Source organism: Protopterus annectens, chromosome 11.part0 (assembly GCF_019279795.1).
Source record: "Protopterus annectens isolate FY-2018-M chromosome 11.part0, PAN1.0, whole genome shotgun sequence".
In the NCBI taxonomy this organism is placed as follows: domain Eukaryota; kingdom Metazoa; phylum Chordata; order Ceratodontiformes; family Protopteridae; genus Protopterus; species Protopterus annectens.
In genome coordinates this window covers 1,128,795,257-1,128,814,814 of record NC_056745.1, presented here as the reverse complement: position 1 = coordinate 1,128,814,814, position 19,558 = coordinate 1,128,795,257, and the positions used below count along the sequence as shown (strand labels likewise).

Genomic DNA, 19,558 nt, shown 5'->3' with positions numbered 1-19,558 from the left:
CCACAGCTTGGAAACAATTATACCACTCATTCCATGCCTTCAAAAGGAATTTTTGTGGTGGGCTCAAACATGCCAAAGAAACACAGGTCTCCCTTTCTGTGTACCTCAAGCAACTCAAATCATCACAACAGACGCCTCAGACTACACCTGGGAAGCACACATGGCAGATCAGTGCATTCAGGGAAAATGGTCCCAAAAAGAGAAGCACCTACACATCAACCAAAAGGAGATGCTAGCCGTGCAAAATGCTCTTATGACCTTCAAAGACACCTACTGCATCCAGGCCAGTTATTGATAAGGACAGACAACACCACAGTGATGTGGTACATAAACAGGGGGGAACTCATTCATACCCCCTATGCAGGCAAGCCATGACCCTATGGAACACAGCACTGGAATTGCAAATTCAACTACAGGCACAATTCCTGCCAGGGAAGGAAAACACACTGGCAGACAACCTAAGCAGAAATATGACAGATCCACACGAATGGAAGTTGCATCCTCAAGTTTTCACAAAGATAACTCAGGCATGCGGGCAGCCAAACCTAGATCTATTTGCTAACCCCAGAAATTACCAGTTGAAAAAATTTTGTTCAAGGACCTATCATCCACAGGCCTGGAAAGTGGACGCACTCTTTTTCAATTGTCAACATTGACAGTTTATGCCTTCCCGCCTCTTCCTCTACTGACCAAAGTTCTATTAAAAGCCAGAGCAGAGAGGCCGCAAATGATTCTCATTGCTCCAGACTGGCCAAGACAACACTGGTATCCACTCCTGAAGAGCCTGACACATTCCCCACCATGGATCCTACCTCTAGTCCCTCTTCTGTTGTCCCAGCACAACTACAAAACCCTTCACAGCCAGCTCAAAACCCTAAATCTAGCTGCATGGAGAATTCCTTAATTTCCCAACAGACTCTCCTCTCCAAGGAGGTGCAGGATGTCATCTTGGAGGCCAGAAGACCTTCTACTAGAAAAGCCTACTCTGCCAAATGGAAACGATTTTGTGCCTGGAATCAAGAAAAGGGTCAGAATCCTTGGGGAATAAATATACCTCAAATTTTACAGTACCTAGCTGAGATGTTTAATGGTGGACTTTCCTTCTCCTCCATCAAGATCCACGCTTCAGCCATTTCTGCACAGTACAACACTGATCCTCCTTTATTCTCACTTTAGGCAGTTCCTCAGAGGGGCAAAAAATATAAAACCCCCAAGGAAACCACCAGTCCCTGCTTGGGACCTCAACTTCGTATTGGAAAAGCTGACCCTTCCCCCCCCTTTGAGCCAGCTTCTTCAACAGAACTACAATAATTGTCATGGAAAACCGCCTTTCTTCTGGCTATCACCTCAGCATGCAGGGTTTCGGAGCTACAGGCCCTCATGGCTGTGCAACCATTCATCATTTTCCATCAGGACAGAGTTTCCTTACGAACCAACCCTACCTTTATGCCAAAGGTAGTATCCAGTGTAGCTTTGAATCAGACTATCCACTTACCTACCTTTTATCCAAATCCACAAAACAAAGGGGAAAGACTACTACATTCCTTGGACATTCACAGACAACTTTGTTATTATTTGGACAGAACAAAGCCATTCAGGAAATCTGAGCAACTCTTTATGTCCTATGCTACAGGTGCTCAAGGAAAGGCTATTTCCAAACAGACAATTTCAAAATGGATAGCCCACTGCATACGCTTTTGTTACTCATTTCATGGAAAATCTGTGCCCGCATGCATCAGATCCCACTCCACCAGGGCCACAGCTACCTCTGCAGCTTTCCTCAGGGGGGACCCTACCAAGGACATTTTGGAAGCAGCCACTTGGAGTTCAGTGCACACTTTCTCCTAGCACTATCACCTTCCACTATACTCTAAATCTAGAGCGGGTTTTGCCACAGCAGTCTTGCAGGGCATCCTCGCTCCTCCTAGTTCCACTTAGTGCCTACCACCCTTACTTAGCTTTGGGATTCTTCCCATCTGTAATGACTGCAGCTGTATGCACGATGAACATAGTACAGTTTTGTACCTACCATAAATGTAGATGTTCGAGTGCTCATACAGCTGCAGTCCAAGTTGCCCCCCCTCCATCCCCTCTTAGGACAGGCCTTATGACAACACCTTATCATACAACCTATTTGGGGTATTCTTTTATGGTGTATTTGCTTGCAACTACTGTTTTTTGATTTTTCTATATTGCATGTTTGCATAACATTATGTTTTGCCTTCCTTCTGGGGGCACCTGACATCTGGGGCAAGAAAAACTGAAGAAAATGGCGTCGACTGCCTCTTTTATACCCCTGCCGCACTGACGTCAGGGAAGAGGCGACGACAACCGACGCCGGACCTAGACTTTGGAATTCGGCTGACCGAGGACCCGCCTGACGGCAGGATAACCCATCTGTAATGACTGCAGCTGTATGAGCACTCAAACATCTACATTTATGGTAGGTACAAAACTGTACTTTTCAGTACGAGTGTCTAGTCCACTGAAGGAGGGAAAGACCTGTGCCGTGCAGCTCTGACTTCTGTCTTTGTGTTGACCTTTGTGTAATTGTATAAATGTAACACATTGTGTATTTTGTGGAAAAAAAAGAGACTGCAGATATTACTTACTTTAAAGGAATTACTAATTGATTTATTAATGTGTATTGAACATGATATCTATCATATAAGTGATTACCTTTGTTTCCATTTGCTTCTTTACAGGTTTAATGAATAGTAAAAATGTGCTTGCTTTAGTGATTCAGGTTAAGTTTTGTCATACAAGAGATTACCTTTGTTTCTTTTTATTTATTTATTTTCCATAATTAGATTATACCAGCAGACTAGCTTCATTTAATAGTTCAAGCTGTAATTTTTTGAAAGTGTAATAAACACAGCTCCTGTCATTCATGCCATTACTTTTCTCTTGTTTCTCCTTAGTTTTTACAGTGTTAGAAGTTAGTGCATTACGAGATCTTGCTCATCTTAACAATATGGGTTGTAAGGTCTGAATGTGTAATAAATCTGGTTTGTATCATACAAGAAAATTCTTTTTTTTTTCTCCCCTAGGCTTATGAAGAATACACCAGCAAACTGGATGCCCTGCAGCAGAGGGAACAGCAGTTATTAGAATCTATGGGAAATGGAACAGAGATTTCCCTTCTCCCCTTTTTAACGGACACAAACTTGTCTGAAAGCAGTATAGCTTCCAGTCTCACAGTTGCTCCTTCATCGTTAATGGTTTCCCAAAACCCTGTTGATGTCTCACGGACTAATCCCAAATCCCCACAGAAGCCCATTGTTCGAGTCTTCCTTCCCAATAAACAGAGGACAGTGGTGAGTTAGTGCTACAAACAATGTATGCGGTAAACATTTCTTATGTTGGGTGCCAGTAGGCAGGAATTAGAGCATTGCATATTTTAAGGTACTTTGTCAGAGGACATCTTAGTGCATTGGATATTAGGCTTGGCTTCCTTCAACTTCGCTAGAATTTATAAAATTAGATGCATCATTCTCCTTAACGTTTTCGTCATATGCTGTTACAAGAATGAAATTGTATTTAGGTTGGTTTTATCTGGATTTACTGTACAACATAATGTTCTAGACTGTTACTTTTAACTCTTGTTTAGTTATTCTGAACTAACTGCTGTTAGCCATTTATATTATCATTTTAATTATTTACCTTTATTTGTTTGCATTTTACTTTGATCTCATTTCAGGACTTGCTTATTATTACTGTGGTGAAATCAGTGCCATAATGCTGTTTAACATGAGAAGATGAAAATTAGTTTTAAGTACATAAATTATCTTGTTAACATGTGGCAGATTTACCTTGGAGTCTGAAATCCTTCTGGCATGTAGCTGTGCTTCTGAGACATTTATCTTAAAGGTAAATGTGGTATCAGACTGACTGTATTGTGACCTGTGTTGAGGAGACAGCATTAGAAATATGGTGAACTTGTTTGTACCTTGCATTGCTAATGTATTTCACTTGGTTATAAAAATGCCGTTCTATCCTAAAATATAAACTGAACTGTATCACCAGATAATTAAAACATGTGCCAGGGTAGCAGATACCTTTTAATCTGTGACTCCAGGATGAAGACAATTTTCAGTATTGAATTCTAAAATACTTGGCTTTACTTTGTAAGTATACTAGTGGCACCTGCCATTCTCATGCTTCTTTGGACTTCGTTTCTTGGTTCCAGAAGTGAATGGCATTCAAATTTCTGCAGCTTCATGCTTCATGACAGTATTAGCAGGCTTAGCCTGTGTAGTGGCACAGATCTGATGATGTCAGTTTTCATTCATTCCTCAACAATTGGGTCAGGATCTGACCCTTGGATGTGACTCTGTTGCTTTTTACAGCTCATGGATACTGGAAAAACTCTAGCTCATCCCTTGCCCATAATGATCTAACCTCCTGCCATACGTCAGATCTCGTTTGCCACATTCATGTACGGGCATGATCACTGAGCTTTAGTGGTTTTCTGCTTGGATAAGTGAAAACATTTTGTCTGTTGCTGTCTTTATTCTTGGTGTCCGTTTACATTTTTTCCTCCCTTATCCTACACTTAGTGTAATTTAATTTGATTATCGTTGTTGGTAATTTTCTTTTCATGTTACCCTTGTGGTAGTTTCTCCATCCTTGAAAATCCTGAAGCAGAGAGGTGGCTGGAAGTCCAGCAACCCTTTGTCTGAGGAGTCTGTATTCCTGGAGGCTTTCCGTATTGACCCATCTACCTCCTGGGTGACCCTGCCCACTGATGAGCTCATAGAGTTGATATTTCTGTGGGCATGGAAGGCCCTGGGCATCATTGAACCAATCCCTAGGAGACTGGATAAAATTATGACAGCACCGAAATATGAGCAGTTCTGAGCAAAAGAGGTGCCTGTTCATGGCATGGTAGTGGCAGCTGCCACTACAAAAGAACTCGCTGAAGAGAGTTCCACTGTCCATACACCAAACAAGGAATCTCAGGCGATGGACAGGTTTGGGAAGTGTCTGTGCTTCAGCGACCTTCATCTTAAGATCTCTGAACTATTTGTCACATTTCACCATGTTAGAGAGAGACCTGAGTAAGGAACTCTGACACCCTCTCAGGATCTGTTTCTGATGAAGTACAGGTGTCTGTGATTCTCAGTTGGCTACCCTGTTTCCAATTCTTCCATGGGGCTAATTTTGCATGTAACCAAAGGAACCTCGAGGGCAGCGGGTTCTGGCGTTTCCATAAGGAGGCACCCTTGGATGCACTTAAGTGACTTGGCAGGAGCCCTTCAAGTCTTTGTTCATCAGTGCTCACTTTGACAGCATGTCTTTTTTTAGCCTCATAGCTAAAGATACATTGTCCAGGTATGAAAAGGCTGGAATGACCCTGTCTGTTGTGGGTGTACATTTTTCCACCCCTCAAAGATCCTTGTCCAGGAATCAATGTGGTACTAGAAAATGTGGTTCAAAAAGCCCAAGGCCCTTTCCAGGTTGCACGTGGAGGAGGTTCCTCGGATCCAAACCCATAAGTTGAGGAAGAATGAAAATGGGCAACACAGATGGAACTTTATGGTGAGTACATAACTTTTTATTTTGAAAGGTCTTTTGTTGACTACCTTCTTGGAGTCATTATATGGAGCTCAAACTTCCAAATTGGACAAAAAGAGCCCAGAAAATGTCTGTTGGACCCTTGTGGATCCTCCACTCTATCTTCTGATCTTACCACGGAGCCAGCCCATAAAGTATCAAAATGATCAGATCTGAAGACTACATTTTCAGATCTGTCTGTATCAGATGCGCGATCTGTTTTCATTGGATCCAATACCGTCTGATCCGAAACCACTCTCTTAGACCTGGTGTGTCCTGTCTGGACTCTGTCCCTTCCAGACTGCCATCAGCTTTTTCAGAGAGGTGCTGCCATTCTGGGTCTCCTTCAGTGGCCTGCTCTTCCCATTCTTCCAGGAGCCTGACAGAAGCAGATGTGGAAAGAAGGATCAAGTTTCTCTCAGCACAGTTTCAGATGGTAGTTCTCCTGGCTCCTACCTCTTCGGGTCCAGAGACCTTTAACAATGCTACTCCTCCCAACTTGGCTCCTTCTCTGATCCTGACACTTAGCTTCAGAGCCCTTGGATCTGACTCTGCCAGGATCACCTGTGTCAGATCTGAAGATTATCATATCTTCGGCTACAATACATTCTCTAAATGCACCAGCTCTGAGTGTGTCAGAGTTGTCTGACTTTTGGAGCTGTAGCATTATTGCCAGGCCCTAAGTGTTAGTTTACTCCACCCCTTGGAGCCTCGGCATTTGGCAACTCAGTTCCAACCTCTACCTCGAATGGGCTGCCTTCGGGTCAGAGGGAGATGATGGTCCAGAAACTTGTCTTCTTGGCTTCATTAGCATCCTTCTCCCCAGAGCGCACTGCCTTTGAGGTTGTGTAGAGCGTGTTCTCTGCTTCTGGAGGACAGACTATTCCTCCCCCCTTAGATCTTTCTTCTGGACCCATACGTCTTTGTGCCTTCAGCCCTTAACACTCTACTCCACAGGGACAGCCTGCCCAAAATCTCCATGCTGTTCAGCAGGGTATACTTGTATCTTCCGATACTTATCCAGAACATCTCACAAAAGAAGTTCCTAGGAAGAGCAAGTGCAAGAGGAGGTAGTTAGACTCTCCTCGAGCTGGACACAGACTATACTGATTTTGATGAGGGGGAAGGGTCCCTGACATCACCACCTGATGACATCTCCTTTGGAGACATCTTGGAGATCCTCAAGCAAAGGTATGTACTGTGATGGGTTCAAGTTGTTTTGTTGTACATAAACACATAAGGAGCTGTAATTGGAACATGTATTTAAGCTAAATGACTAACTCATTACTTCAGACGGACTTGAATGTGCATCCTTTATTCATGCGTGCATTCACTCTGACTGTATAAATGGCACTGATCTTGCATGTGCTCAAACTTATATGTACTTGCTATCAAGCTACAGTGGCTGACTAGGTACAGTACACACAATGATCTAAAGCCTCCCTGTTTGATTTGTTTGACATGCAGTAGGAGAACAAAAGATTTTTGACAAGCTAGATATCGGAGCAACCTAGAACAACAAATGAATTCAAGTCCAAGTCACTGTGTATCTTGAAAAGGGTTTTGGAAATTATACCTGTACTGGTCACATAAAAACTTTGACTGGGTTTAGCACCAGGGACAGTCTCTCGGGATTCTTTTACAATTGCAACTTCAGGGAGTACTTCAGGATTATTTGAAGAAAATACAATCACTGTCCTCTGGAATTCGAACAAGTGTAGAGTCACTCTGAGAAATGGTTTCTGGCACAGGTAATCTGCTGTCACTGGTTCGGAGACTGGCAGTAAGTGTCTCTGATTCCTTCTGAAATGCATTCCTTCAGATTGTGTGATGTAAGATCTCGGTTCTTTGCATAGGTTTTTGATGATACTCACTCGGTCATATCCTTTAGATGTTTGCATTCTCACAACTTCTTAATGGTCTAAGAGGTTTGCTGGACTTATCATAGTACAACTTTTGTGACTGACCAGTTCTCGAAAGTTGAGCCTTAACTGTTTACATGTGGTACTAACAATTGTTTACTGATCAGTAAAGTTGTTCTCGTCTGTCTGGACATTAATCTCTGAGCAGGTGAACCAAGCAAGTTATCTCGAGGAATGTTTCTGAAACTGAATAAGTTAAGAAAAACATCGATACCATCTCTCTCTGATCTCTACAACAAGTGTGTCACACTTTGAACTGCACACTCAGCTAATCCATTGGACTGTGGATACTCAGGGCTGCTAGTAACATGGACAGGCGGGATGAACTTATCCTGAAGTGACTACTTCCTTCCTCGGGGACTGTAGTCCCTATTCCCCCCTCGTCAGGAGCAGCAGCTGCAACTTCCTCTTCCCTGGCTTCTGGGACTCAAACTCCCAGCAAGAGGTCCAAGGAAGGGGAGAAGTCTAGGAAAGATAGGCTGAGGAAGTTGTCCCCTAACCGCTTGGCCCCACCCAGCCTGCCACCAAAAGTTAACCCAGAAGTCAGGCGTGGATCACCCCGGCTCCATTCCCCTAGGTTCTCCCCAGAGCTGGAGGAATCCCAGATCCGGTCGCCTGTCAGGGCTTCCCCTCACTGGCATTCCAGACCGGTGTCTGTAGCCGCATCCTCCTGTTCCACCCAGAGCCTCAGGGAAGCGAAGATGGATAAGATGATGTGGAGGTTTAGCTGCACCCAAATTCAGATGGGAGTCTTGCCTGTCCTGTATCCCTTTGGAGGGGAGAGCTTGCAGCCTTTTTTTCATACCGATCACTCCTTCTCCGATCTGACCTGTGGTTTTGGAGCCCCTGGATCCAAGGACCCTCGGGGTTGGCCCCGATGGTATCTTGTATCTTGCTGGCCATTGCCTTGAGCATGTTGGATCTGACCAGGTCGGATCTGAGCTCTTGGAGCCATAGTCTCAGGGTTGGATCTGACAGGTTGCTGTCTGTTCCGAGTGTGTCGGAGCGCAGTATTCCCTTCGGCATCTCTGCTCCTGGAGTCTCAGCTCTTGTTCCCCTGTCGGGTCAGAGGGGAAGGCTCCCGCTAGTACTTCTCTGAATGTCCGTTCTCCTTCAGCCTTTGATGTGGTGAGAGGGTTCTCTCGGTGCCTTCGAGACCCTTGACCATTTCGTCCTTGGACTCTCCCATCTCCTCTACTGTGGGTATGGTCCTGACCATCTTTTCCTCTCAGGGACAGCGTGTAGCCGTTTTGCTTCAAGAAGGTCTGCTGAGGGAACAGCAGGATGTGTCCGAGTCCTCCAGAGAGTCCCACTGAGGAGGTTCCTCATAACGGACGTAAAGGAGGTACTTGGACTGGGTGCCGAGTCCTGACTGAAGACTGATTTGGAGGAGCTGTAAGGTTCCCACAGATCACCCCCGAGGATGTCTCCTTTGTAGACATCATGGAACTCCTACGTCAAGGGTGGGTGTGCCCAAAACTGACCTCAGACGAGTTGGTGTTCCTCGAGGCATTTGGCACAGGCCCATCTACTTCCTGGGTGTCCTCCTGTGGATCCTTTAGTGGACCCAATAACAGGTTCATAGGTTCATACTAGGCTATCTGCCCTAGGGCATTTATAAGCCTAGCCAGAGTGTGTTTGGCTTCGCCACCCATTTTAAATTAATTTTGTGATGCCCTTTTTCGATGTTAGTATACTGTACCTCTGTCTAACAGTGACACAGAAGTGATACCCGGGGTAAACCTACGATCTCCCATCCACTCATCAAGATTCCTCTTGAGAGTCAATGAGGGACTCTGCCTAACCTGGACTGGGATTTTATTCTAGAGTGAAGGGAGCCTCTGGGTTATGAATCTGTTCCTCCAGCATGTCCTATTTATTTCAGTGCTGAGGTTCAAGTCTCTCGAGCGCGTAGCTCGATGGGATTTGGATTTTCTGAGGTGCAGCATGTCCATTAATTCCGGGTTGGACATGGCTTTATACGTCAGGCACAGATCACCTCTGAGCAGGCGGTATGCCCCTGAGTAGAGCTGGAGTTTCTTTAACCGGGCAGCATATGGCATCTGTTTGAGCCCTTTGATCCTCTTGGTGAGGTACTTTTGGGGTCTTTCCAGTTGCTGCAGGTGTCTGGTAAGGTACATCCTAAAAGGGGCATTGTACTCAATTATGGGCCTGATGAGGGATGAGTAAAGAGGCACGATGACCTCCCCTGATCTAGATGTGAATCCCTTCATGATTAGGTGGGCTATATAAAATGTTTTTCTAACCACTTTGGCCACGTGGTTGTCAAGTGAGAGATTGCTATCAACTTGGGTCCGCAGGTCCCTAATTTCTTCTGTACTTAATGGATTACCACCTATGTGGTAATTTGTGGGCACTTTGTTTTTGCCAAAGGGGATGACTATACACTTTTGGCGTTTAGCTTGAGGCCATGGCTCTGGCACCAGTTGTCTGTTTCTATGAGGCCCTTTTGGAGGATGCTTGTGTCGGCTGGAGAGTCGATTATGGCGCCCAGTTTGCAGTCATCTGCGAACTTGGTCAGCCACAGTCCTTCTGTGTTGGCCTGTACCGAGAAATATATACCTAACAAGAGAGGTCCCAGGACTGAGCTCAGGGACACCACTTGTAACTGGTTTGGAGTCTGACATGGCTCCAGCAATTCTAACCATGTGGGTTCTGTCCTTGAGCCAGTTTGCAACCCATCTAGTGACATAGGGTTTATATTTAAGCTGGTGAGCTTATCTATAATGCCCGAGTGGGTATTGTATTGAAGGCTTTACGAGGTCCAGGTAGGCTGTGTGGACCACCTTCCCTCGCCAATGGTCTTGGTGACGGTTTCAAAGAAATCGACCAGGTTTAAGAGGCAGGATCTGCCCTTAACAAAGCCGAACTGGAGTAGGATCCAGTGTCTGTAGGTCCCCAATATCTTTATTTATGAGGTCCATGATGATCCTTTCCATAGTTTTGCAGACCAAGCTAGTCAGGCTTATGGGCTTATAGTTTCCAGGATCCGCTGAGGCACCACCTTTGTGGAGAGGGACCACTGTTGCCGCACGCCACTCTTTGGGTACATATCCTGTAGTAAGGTTGAGATTGAACAGTAGTTTTATGTTTGGGTTTAGCTCTTCTTGGAGTTCATGTGGGACACAGCCCGGGACACAGTCTGGTCCCATTGATGCTGTGTTTTTGCTTTGGAGAGGGTAGCTCTTACCTGAGCATCTGAGATGTCAGGGGACAGCACTCTGCTGGGATAGATATTTGCCCTTTGGTGGGGAGAAGTTTGTGCTGGAACCTGTCCGCTAGGATGTTGGCAATATCTGTGGGTTCGTGTATTTTTTGTCATTTTGGACTAATTCTGAGCATATCTGGGAATTCTCACCCAGGTTCCTAACACAAGAAGCCTAGTAATCCTTAGCAGATGTGTTAAGCAGACAAATCATGGATCCCCACGAGTGGAAACTGGATCTTCATGTATTTCAAAAATTGACAGTGTCATGGGGAACTCCAGACATAGATCTGTTCGCTTCTCCACTAAACCACCAGCTGCCACAGTATTGCACAAAGGGGTTTCATCACACAGCTTGGAAAGTGGATGCTCTGTCTTTCAGTTGGAAAAACCTTCATGTGTATGCCTTTCCTCCTCTGCCTCTTCTTCCAAAGGTACTATTAAAGGTCAGACAAGACAGGCCAAGGATGATTTTGATAGCTCCAGATTGGCCTCGGCAACACTGGTACCCACTACTACGGAGTCTGGTAAGGAAGCCTCCATGGCCTTTACCTCTGATTCCTCATCTGTTATCTCAGAAGGATGGTCATCTGCTCAATGTCAAGCTTCATTCTCTTCATCTAACAGCTGGCATATTCTGTGTTGAAACACAGCAGGTCTCAACTTCCTCAACAAGTTTTAAATGTGATTATGGAAGCTAGAAGACCTAGTACAAGGAAAGTGTACGCAGAAAAATGGAAGAGATTTTATTTTGGAGTACAGCAAAGAATTTGCAGGTTTCTGAGCCTAATTTGAGTGCGGCTCTTTCAATATCCACTGAGTTATTGGACAAAGGTTTGTCCTTCTCTTCCATTAAGATTCATGCTGCAGCAATTTCAGCTCACTATGATTGTGACCCACCATTGTTTTCGCATCCTTTGTTCAAGCAGTTTCTTAGAGGGGCAAAGAATATAAGACCCCCACGTAGAGCTCCTACTCCTGCTTGGGATCTCAATTTTGTGTTGGAAAACTTACTCTAAAACCTTTTGAGCCTGCGGCTACTGCTGAATTGAAATACTTGTCATGGAAGACTGCTTTCTGTTGGCTATTACCTCTGCAAGAAGGGTGTCTGAGTTGCAGGCCCTTATGGCAGTAGAGCCATTTTTGATTTTCCATAAGGATAGGGTATCATTACGTACTAATCCTTCCTTTATGCCTAAGGTGGTTTCTAGTGTGGCTTTAAACCAAACTATTCATTTGCCTACTTTTTATGCAGACCCCCAAAATAAAGGGGAAAAGATTTTGCACACTTTAGATGTACACAGGCAATTGCGTTATTATTTAAGCAGGACTAAGGATTTCAGGCAGTCTCAGCAGTTGTTTGTTTCTTTTGCTTTGAGTTCACAGGGCAAGCCTGTGTCAAAACAAACTATTTCTAGGTGGATTGGCTTTTGCATTGCATTTTGTTATTCCCATCATGGCAAGGAGATTCCAGCTGGGATTAGGCCTCATTCCACTAGGGCTACTGCCACTTCAACAGCATTTCTAAGGGGGGTGGCAACTAAGGATATTTTGGAAGCAGCTACTTGGAGTTCAGTGCATACTTTCTCTAAGCATTATCACCTTCCCATCTACTCTAAGTCTAGGGCTGGTTTTGCCACAGCTGTTTTGCAAGGCATGTTGTCAGCTCCTGCTTCTTTATGATTTGCCAGCCTCCCTTACCTCTGCTTTGGGATTCTACCCAATAGTAAGGACTGCAGCAGTGGGGAACGAAGAAGATAGTCCAGTTTTGTACCTACCATAAATGTAGATGTTCGAGGAGCCCATTGCTGCAGTCCAATTTACCCTCCCTCCTTCCCCTCTGTGTTTAGGGGTGGTTGTGTAGGTGAGGTTACATGCTTGTATTTTTGTATATATTCTTGTATATATTGTACATATTTTTGGTGCAGGTATTTTGGGCCTTGTCTTTAGGGTCTTCTGACATCTGGGGCAAGAAAAGACTGAGGATATGACGTCGGTCATGCGCATTAGTACCCTGACGTACTGACGTCAGTCTAATGCGCCCTGACCGACGTCAGCCTTATACTCTGGTATTCGGACCGACTGGATGCGGACTATACCCAATAGTAAGGACTGCAGCAATGGGATCCTCGAACATCTACATTTATGGTAGGTACAAAACTGTACTTTCTCGAAAGTTGAGCCTTAACTGTTTACATGTGGTACTAACAATTGTTTACTGATCAGTAAAGTTGTTCTAGTCTGTCTGGACATTAATCTCTGAGCAGGTGAACCAAGCAAGTTATCTCGAGGAATGTTTCTGAAACTGAATAAGTTAAGAAAAACATCGATACCATCTCTCTCTGATCTCTACAACAAGTGTGTCACACTTTGAACTGCACACTCAGCTAATCCATTGGACTGTGGATACTCAGGGCTGCTAGTAACATGGACAGGCGGGATGAACTTATCCTGAAGTGACTACTTCCTTCCTCGGGGACTGTAGTCCCTATTCCCCCCTCGTCAGGAGCAGCAGCTGCAACTTCCTCTTCCCTGGCTTCTGGGACTCAAACTCCCAGCAAGAGGTCCAAGGAAGGGGAGAAGTCTAGGAAAGATAGGCTGAGGAAGTTGTCCCCTAACCGCTTGGCCCCACCCAGCCTGCCACCTAAAGTTAACCCAGAAGTCAGGCGTGGATCACCCGGCTCCATTCCCCTAGGTTCTCCCCAGAGCTGGAGGAATCCCAGATCCGGTCGCCTGTCAGGGCTTCCCCTCACTGGCATTCCAGACCGGTGTCTGTAACCGCATCCTCCTGTTCCACCCAGAGCCTCAGGGAAGCGAAGATGGATAAGATGATGTGGAGGTTTAGCTGCACCCAAATTCAGATGGGAGTCTTGCCTGTCCTGTATCTCTCTGGAGGGGGAGCTTGCAGCCTTTTTTTACACTGATCACTCCTTCTTCAATCCGACCTGTGGTTTCAGAGCCCCTGGATCCAAGGACCCTCGGGGTCAGCACCAGTGGTACCTTGTACCTTGACGCCAGCATTGCCTTGAGCATGTTGGATCTGACCAGGTTGGATCTGAGCTCTTGGAGCTGTAGTCTCAGGGTTGGATCCGAGGGGTTGCTGTCAGTTCCGAGTGTGTCGGAGCGCAGTATTTCCTTCGGCATCTCTGCTCCTGGAGTCTCAGCTCTTGTTCCCCTGTCGGGTCAGAGGGGAAGGCTCCCGCTAGTACTTCTCTGAATGTCCGTTCTCCTTCAGCCTTTGATGTGGTGAGAGGGTTCTCTCGGTGCCTTCGAGACCCTTGACCATTTCGTCCTTGGACTCCGTCCCATCTCCCTCTACTTTGGGTATGGTCCTGACCATCTTTTCCTCTCAGGGACAGCCTGTATCCGTTTTGCTTCAAGAAGGTCTGCTGAGGGAACAGCAGGATGTTTCCGAGTCCTCTCCAGAGAGTCCCACTGAGGAGGTTCCTCGCAAACGGACGTGTAAAAGGAGGTACTTGGACTGGGTACCGGAGTCCCTGACTGAAGACTGATTTGGAGGAGCGGTAAGGTTCCCACAGATCACCCCCCGAGGATGTCTCCTTTGTAGACATCATGGAACTCCTACGTCAAAGGGTGGGTGTGCCCAAAAACTGACCTCAGACGAGTTGGTGTTCCTCGAGGCATTTGGCACAGGCCCATCTACTTCCTGGGTGTCCCCTCCTGTGGATCCTTTAGTGGACCCAATAACAGGTTCATAGGTTCATACTAGGCTATCTGCCCTAGGGCATTTATAAGCCTAGCCAGAGTGTGTTTGGCTTTCGCCACCCATTTTAAATTAATTTTGTGATGCCCTTTTTCGATGTTAGTATACTGTGCCTCTGTCTAACAGTGACACAGAAGTGATACCCGGGGTAAACCTACGATCTCCCATCCACTCATCAAGATTCCTCTTGAGAGTCAATGAGGGACTCTGCCTAACCTGGACTGGGATTTTATTCTAGAGTGAAGGGAGCCTCTGGGTTATGAATCTGTTCCTCCAGCATGTCCTATTTATTTCAGTGCTGAGGTTCAAGTCTCGAGCGTAGCTCGATGGGATTTGGATTTTCTGAGGTGCAGCATGTCCATTAATTCCGGTTGGACATGGCTTTATACGTCAGGCACAGATCACCTCTGAGCAGGCGGTATGCCCCTGAGTAGAGCTGGAGTTTCTTTAACCGGGCAGCATATGGCATCTGTTTGAGCCCTTTGATCCTCTTGGTGAGGTACTTTTGGGGTCTTTCCAGTTGCTGCAGGTGTCTGGTAAGGTACATCCTAAAAGGGGCATTGTACTCAATTATGGGCCTGATGAGGGATGAGTAAAGAGGCACGATGACCTCCCCTGATCTAGATGTGAATCCCTTCATGATTAGGTGGGCTATATAAAATGTTTTTCTAACCACTTTGGCCACGTGGTTGTCAAGTGAGAGATTGCTATCAACTTGGGTCCGCAGGTCCCTAATTTCTTCTGTACTTAATGGATTACCACCTATGTGGTAATTTGTGGGCACTTTGTTTTTGCCAAAGGGGATGACTATACACTTTTTGGCGTTTAGCTTGAGGCCATGGCTCTGGCACCAGTTGTCTGTTTCTATGAGGCCCTTTTGGAGGATGCTTGTGTCGGCTGGAGAGTCGATTATGGCGCCCAGTTTGCAGTCATCTGCGAACTTGGTCAGCCACAGTCCTTCCGTGTTGGCCTGTACGTCCGAGAAATATATACCGAACAAGAGAGGTCCCAGGACTGAGCCTTGTGGGACACCACTTGTAACTGGTTTGGAGTCTGACATGGCTCCAGCAATTCTAACCATGTGGGTTCTGTCCTTGAGCCAGTTTGCAACCCATCTAGTGACATAGGGGTTTATATTTAAGCTGGTGAGCTTATCTATAATGCCCGAGTGGCGTATTGTATTGAAGGCTTTTGCGAGGTCCAGGTAGGCTGTGTGGACCACCTTCCCCTCGTCAATGGTCTTGGTGACGGTTTCAAAGAAATCGACCAGGTTTAAGAGGCAGGATCTGCCCTTAACAAAGCCGAACTGGGTAGGATCCAGTGTCTGTAGGTCCCCAATATCTTTATTTATGAGGTCCATGATGATCCTTTCCATAGTTTTGCAGACCAAGCTAGTCAGGCTTATGGGGCGATAGTTTCCAGGATCCGTTGAGGCACCACCTTTGTGGAGAGGGACCACTGTTGCCGTACGCCACTCTTTGGGTACATATCCTGTAGTAAGGTTGAGATTGAACAGTAGTTTTATGTTTGGGTTTAGCTCTTCTTGGAGTTCATGTGGGACACAGCCCGGGACACAGTCTGGTCCCATTGATGCTGTGTTTTTTGCTTTGGAGAGGGCAGCTCTTACCTGAGCATCTGAGATGTCAGGGGGACAGCACTCTGCTGGGATAGATATTTGCCCTTTTGGTGGGGGGAGAAGTTTGTGCTGAACCTGTCCGCTAGGATGTTGGCAATATCTGTGGGTTCGGTGTATTTTTTGTCATTTTGGACTAATTCTGAGCATATCTGGGAATTCTCACCCAGGTTCCTAACATAACTAAAGAAAGCCTTGTGATTATCCTTAGTGTCCTGTGCAATTTTTTTCTCGAAGCTGGCCTTAGACGATTTTATGAGTGCCCGTAGTTTTTTGCTAATACTGATCAGAGATGCATTCCCTTTTTGGGATTTTGCTCCATCATGTAGTAGCTTCCTCCTTCTATTGTATAGTTTGTTTATGGCTGGGATCCACCAGACATGACGTCTGCCTTTGGAGGATTGGGTCTTGGTTTTATTTGGGAGTGCATGATCCATACATTCCTGAAGGTGTTCATAGAATGCGTTTATAAAGGATTCTGCGGTCTGGGCCGTATTTTCCACAGGCTTTGAAGGATTCCACCTCAGTTTTGAGGAGTGTGAAATTTGCTTTAGAGAAGTTTTTCACTGTGGTTTTCAGGGCAGGGGGTGGAGTCGGGATGTGAATATCCAGTGAGATTAGTTTATGGTCTGATCTTACCAGTGAGGGGTACACTTCTGGTCTGGAGCATAGAGTCCCCATGTTGGTGATCAGGTCCAGTATGTTTTCCCCTCTTGTGGGAGTGGTAACAAGTTGTTCCATAGCATTTGAGTTTATAAATTCTAGGAACCTTTGGGCTAGGGTGTTGGAGCTAGAGTAATGCTCCCAGTCTGTTTGGGTAGTTGAAGTCGCCCAATGTAATGGTGTTTGGAGAGACCTTCATATTTTCCAGTGTTCTCAGGAAGGCTGAGTGGGGTTCCTGGGTTTGGGAGGGTGGTCTGTAGCAGGCTATAAACTAGAAGGCAGTTTTACCCACTGTTAGTTGCACATGGATAGTCTCTGATGCTTCGTGCTATGCCACCAACCTGGAAGTGTGGGTATCTTTGACGAATATTGATACTCCCCCTCCTTTTGTGGTTCGGTCCAAGTTTTGGGGCCAAAAAGCATGGTATGAGGTATAACCTGGTAGTGCTGGGGTGCTCTCGGGAGCCTTGAACCAGGTTTCTGTTACTGCACAGATATCGATGTTCTCCATGCTAAGGAGAGTTTCGAGTGCGTGCATCTTGAGGTTTAGACGTCTGGCGTTGAGTAGCATTACTCTTAGTTTCTTATCCCTTGTGATACCTATGGAGGTGGGTTTGTCCTTTGAGCCTTGCCTAAAAAAGGCACTATGGGGGTAACAAGAGCCTCTGCCAATATCCGAAAGCCCAGGGGTGACAGGTGCAAGCCGTCCCTAGCGAAGCATCTTGGCTTGTCGAGCATGTCATCCCAGGCTGACAGGCATTGGATCCCCTTTGAATGACACCAATACTTAAGCCAATTGTTGAAATTGATCATCTTGTCTTCATATTGTGGCATCATTCTTGGTGAGGGTAAGATGCTACTCAAGGCCAGGGTCATACCGGCCTGGGCTACATGCTCAGAGAGCTCCTCTATGTCTCTTTTCATGTAGTCCAGGGAGGTATATCTCTGTCATTGTCCATGCTGGTGTGAATGACCTGAGTCATATTTGTACTTGCCTTGGAGTGACCTGAGTGCTTGTGTTATGTGGCGGATCCTAGCGCCCGACAGGCAGCTCACCGTGACCTTCTCCTTGTTCAGCCTGGTGAGCGGGACGTCAGTGTGCCTGACTATAGAGTCACCTATTACAAGTGTATCAGGTGTGTTGTTTAGCCTTAAGGGCTGTGACTGTTCGGCACACTGGTTTCGTGAGCTGTGTGTTGTACGTGTTTTGTTTTGGGGTAGCGGTTGTTTGGGTGTCTGCTTTGGAGGTCTCTGCTGCTTAGGCAGATTTTTATTTAGAGCCTCCGAGTATGTTTTTGTGTGTTTGGTTTGCTGTCATGGTAGCTGTATGTGAGACTGGAATTGTAGTGAGTGTGGTTTCCTTCTCCTCCTGACTGGTTTTGCCAGTACTGAGTTGAGGGAGCTTAGCCTCCAGTATGGCTATATGGTTGCATCTCTCACATGTGCTGGAATTTGTTGGGAGGAGGAGAGAGTTGTTTGTGTACATGAGGCAGTTGTAACATTGCTTCAAGATTCCCAGATTCACCAGCTGGACCGGAGAGGAGATTGACAACTGACCTTTGGACATGCTAGAATAGTATTGGGAATTCCTTTATAATTGAAAAAAAAGGGTCAATGGGGAACAAGGTACTCAAGGGGAGTTTGTGAGGGTGTAGTGCTTTTAATTTTTTAGTGCTGACTTATATAATTGCTTTAGTGAGCAAGTGCCAGGTAACTTAAATACAAAAACGACAAACAGTAACTTTCTTTCAAGTGAAACAAGGAAATAAGTATAGTAAGCAATGCAGATATCACTAGGGATCCTCCAGATCTTGGAGCCTATCCCTAAGTGCTTAGCCTCCCCTTCAGACAGGACTTGTTGGAATAAGGGGTCCCCTGTGGATACTATGGTTGTGGCAGCCGCCACAAAGAAAGAGCTCATGCAGGAGAGCTCTACAGTCCATCCTTCTGACCTAGAGTCAAGGGCGATGGACTGTTTTGGGAAGCGGGCGTATGCTTCAACGACTTTTTCTATAAGAGCGCTGAATTACATGGCACATGTAATTCGGCTGCAGCAAGACTTAGTTAAGAAATCGCTGAGTCGACCCCAGAGTCCATGTCGACAGAGGGCAAGAAGACGTTTTCTGCTTGGATGGCCACTCAAGGCAGTAGCTAATACGTCCATGCTTCTTCTCTCCCATGCCACAGAGGGAGCCACCAGGGCGGCCAGTACTGCCGTTGCCATCAGCCTGGCTCTGGCTTTTTCAATTCTCTGAATCCTTTAAGGTGTCGTTTGCTAATGCCCCATATGACAATTCTTCCCTGTTTGGGAAGTCAGTTCGAGATACCTTGGTCCAGAGTGAGAAGGACGGGAAGATACTGTCTGCCATCGGGATCCACTTCTCCTCCTCACAAAGATGTGGTTCTGGAAGTCTCAGGCATTTTCCTGGGACACTCAGGGCTTCCCTTCCCCCAGAGCCAGAGAGGGTTATGATGGACACCGTCCTAGAGGCAGAGGGGGTCCGAGAAACTTCGGGTCTCTAGAACCATTCTTGGACAGATCCACGCAGCAGCCCTGATGGTCTTGCCCGACTGCTCATCTCTGGAGACAGTCGTTGGTCGCCTATCGCTACCCTCAGTGTCATGGGAGTCCATAACAACAGATTGTTGGGTGTTGCAAATTATATCCAGAGGATATTCCATCACATTCATCGAACCACCTCTCCCACCAAATCACCTCCCAGACATTCCACCCGCGCAAAGGGAGGAAGCAGCTCTGGGGATAGGCAAGCTGCTAAGAAAACTAATGATCCAACCCATCCTCCTCGGCCAATCTGGATCATGCATTTATTCCA

The 19,558-nt window shown here is 46.1% G+C and overlaps 1 protein-coding gene across 1 annotated transcript in view; it reads left to right on the top strand.

The window, feature by feature from the left end:
- Positions 1-19,558, top strand: part of BRAF (B-Raf proto-oncogene, serine/threonine kinase) — a 1,627,514-nt gene that overhangs the window by 269,817 nt on the left and 1,338,139 nt on the right. Inside the window, exon 3 of the mRNA XM_044088485.1 lies at positions 3,051-3,317. Within this exon, the coding sequence (XP_043944420.1) occupies positions 3,051-3,317 (267 nt within the window). The remainder of the gene's footprint in view (positions 1-3,050; positions 3,318-19,558) is intronic.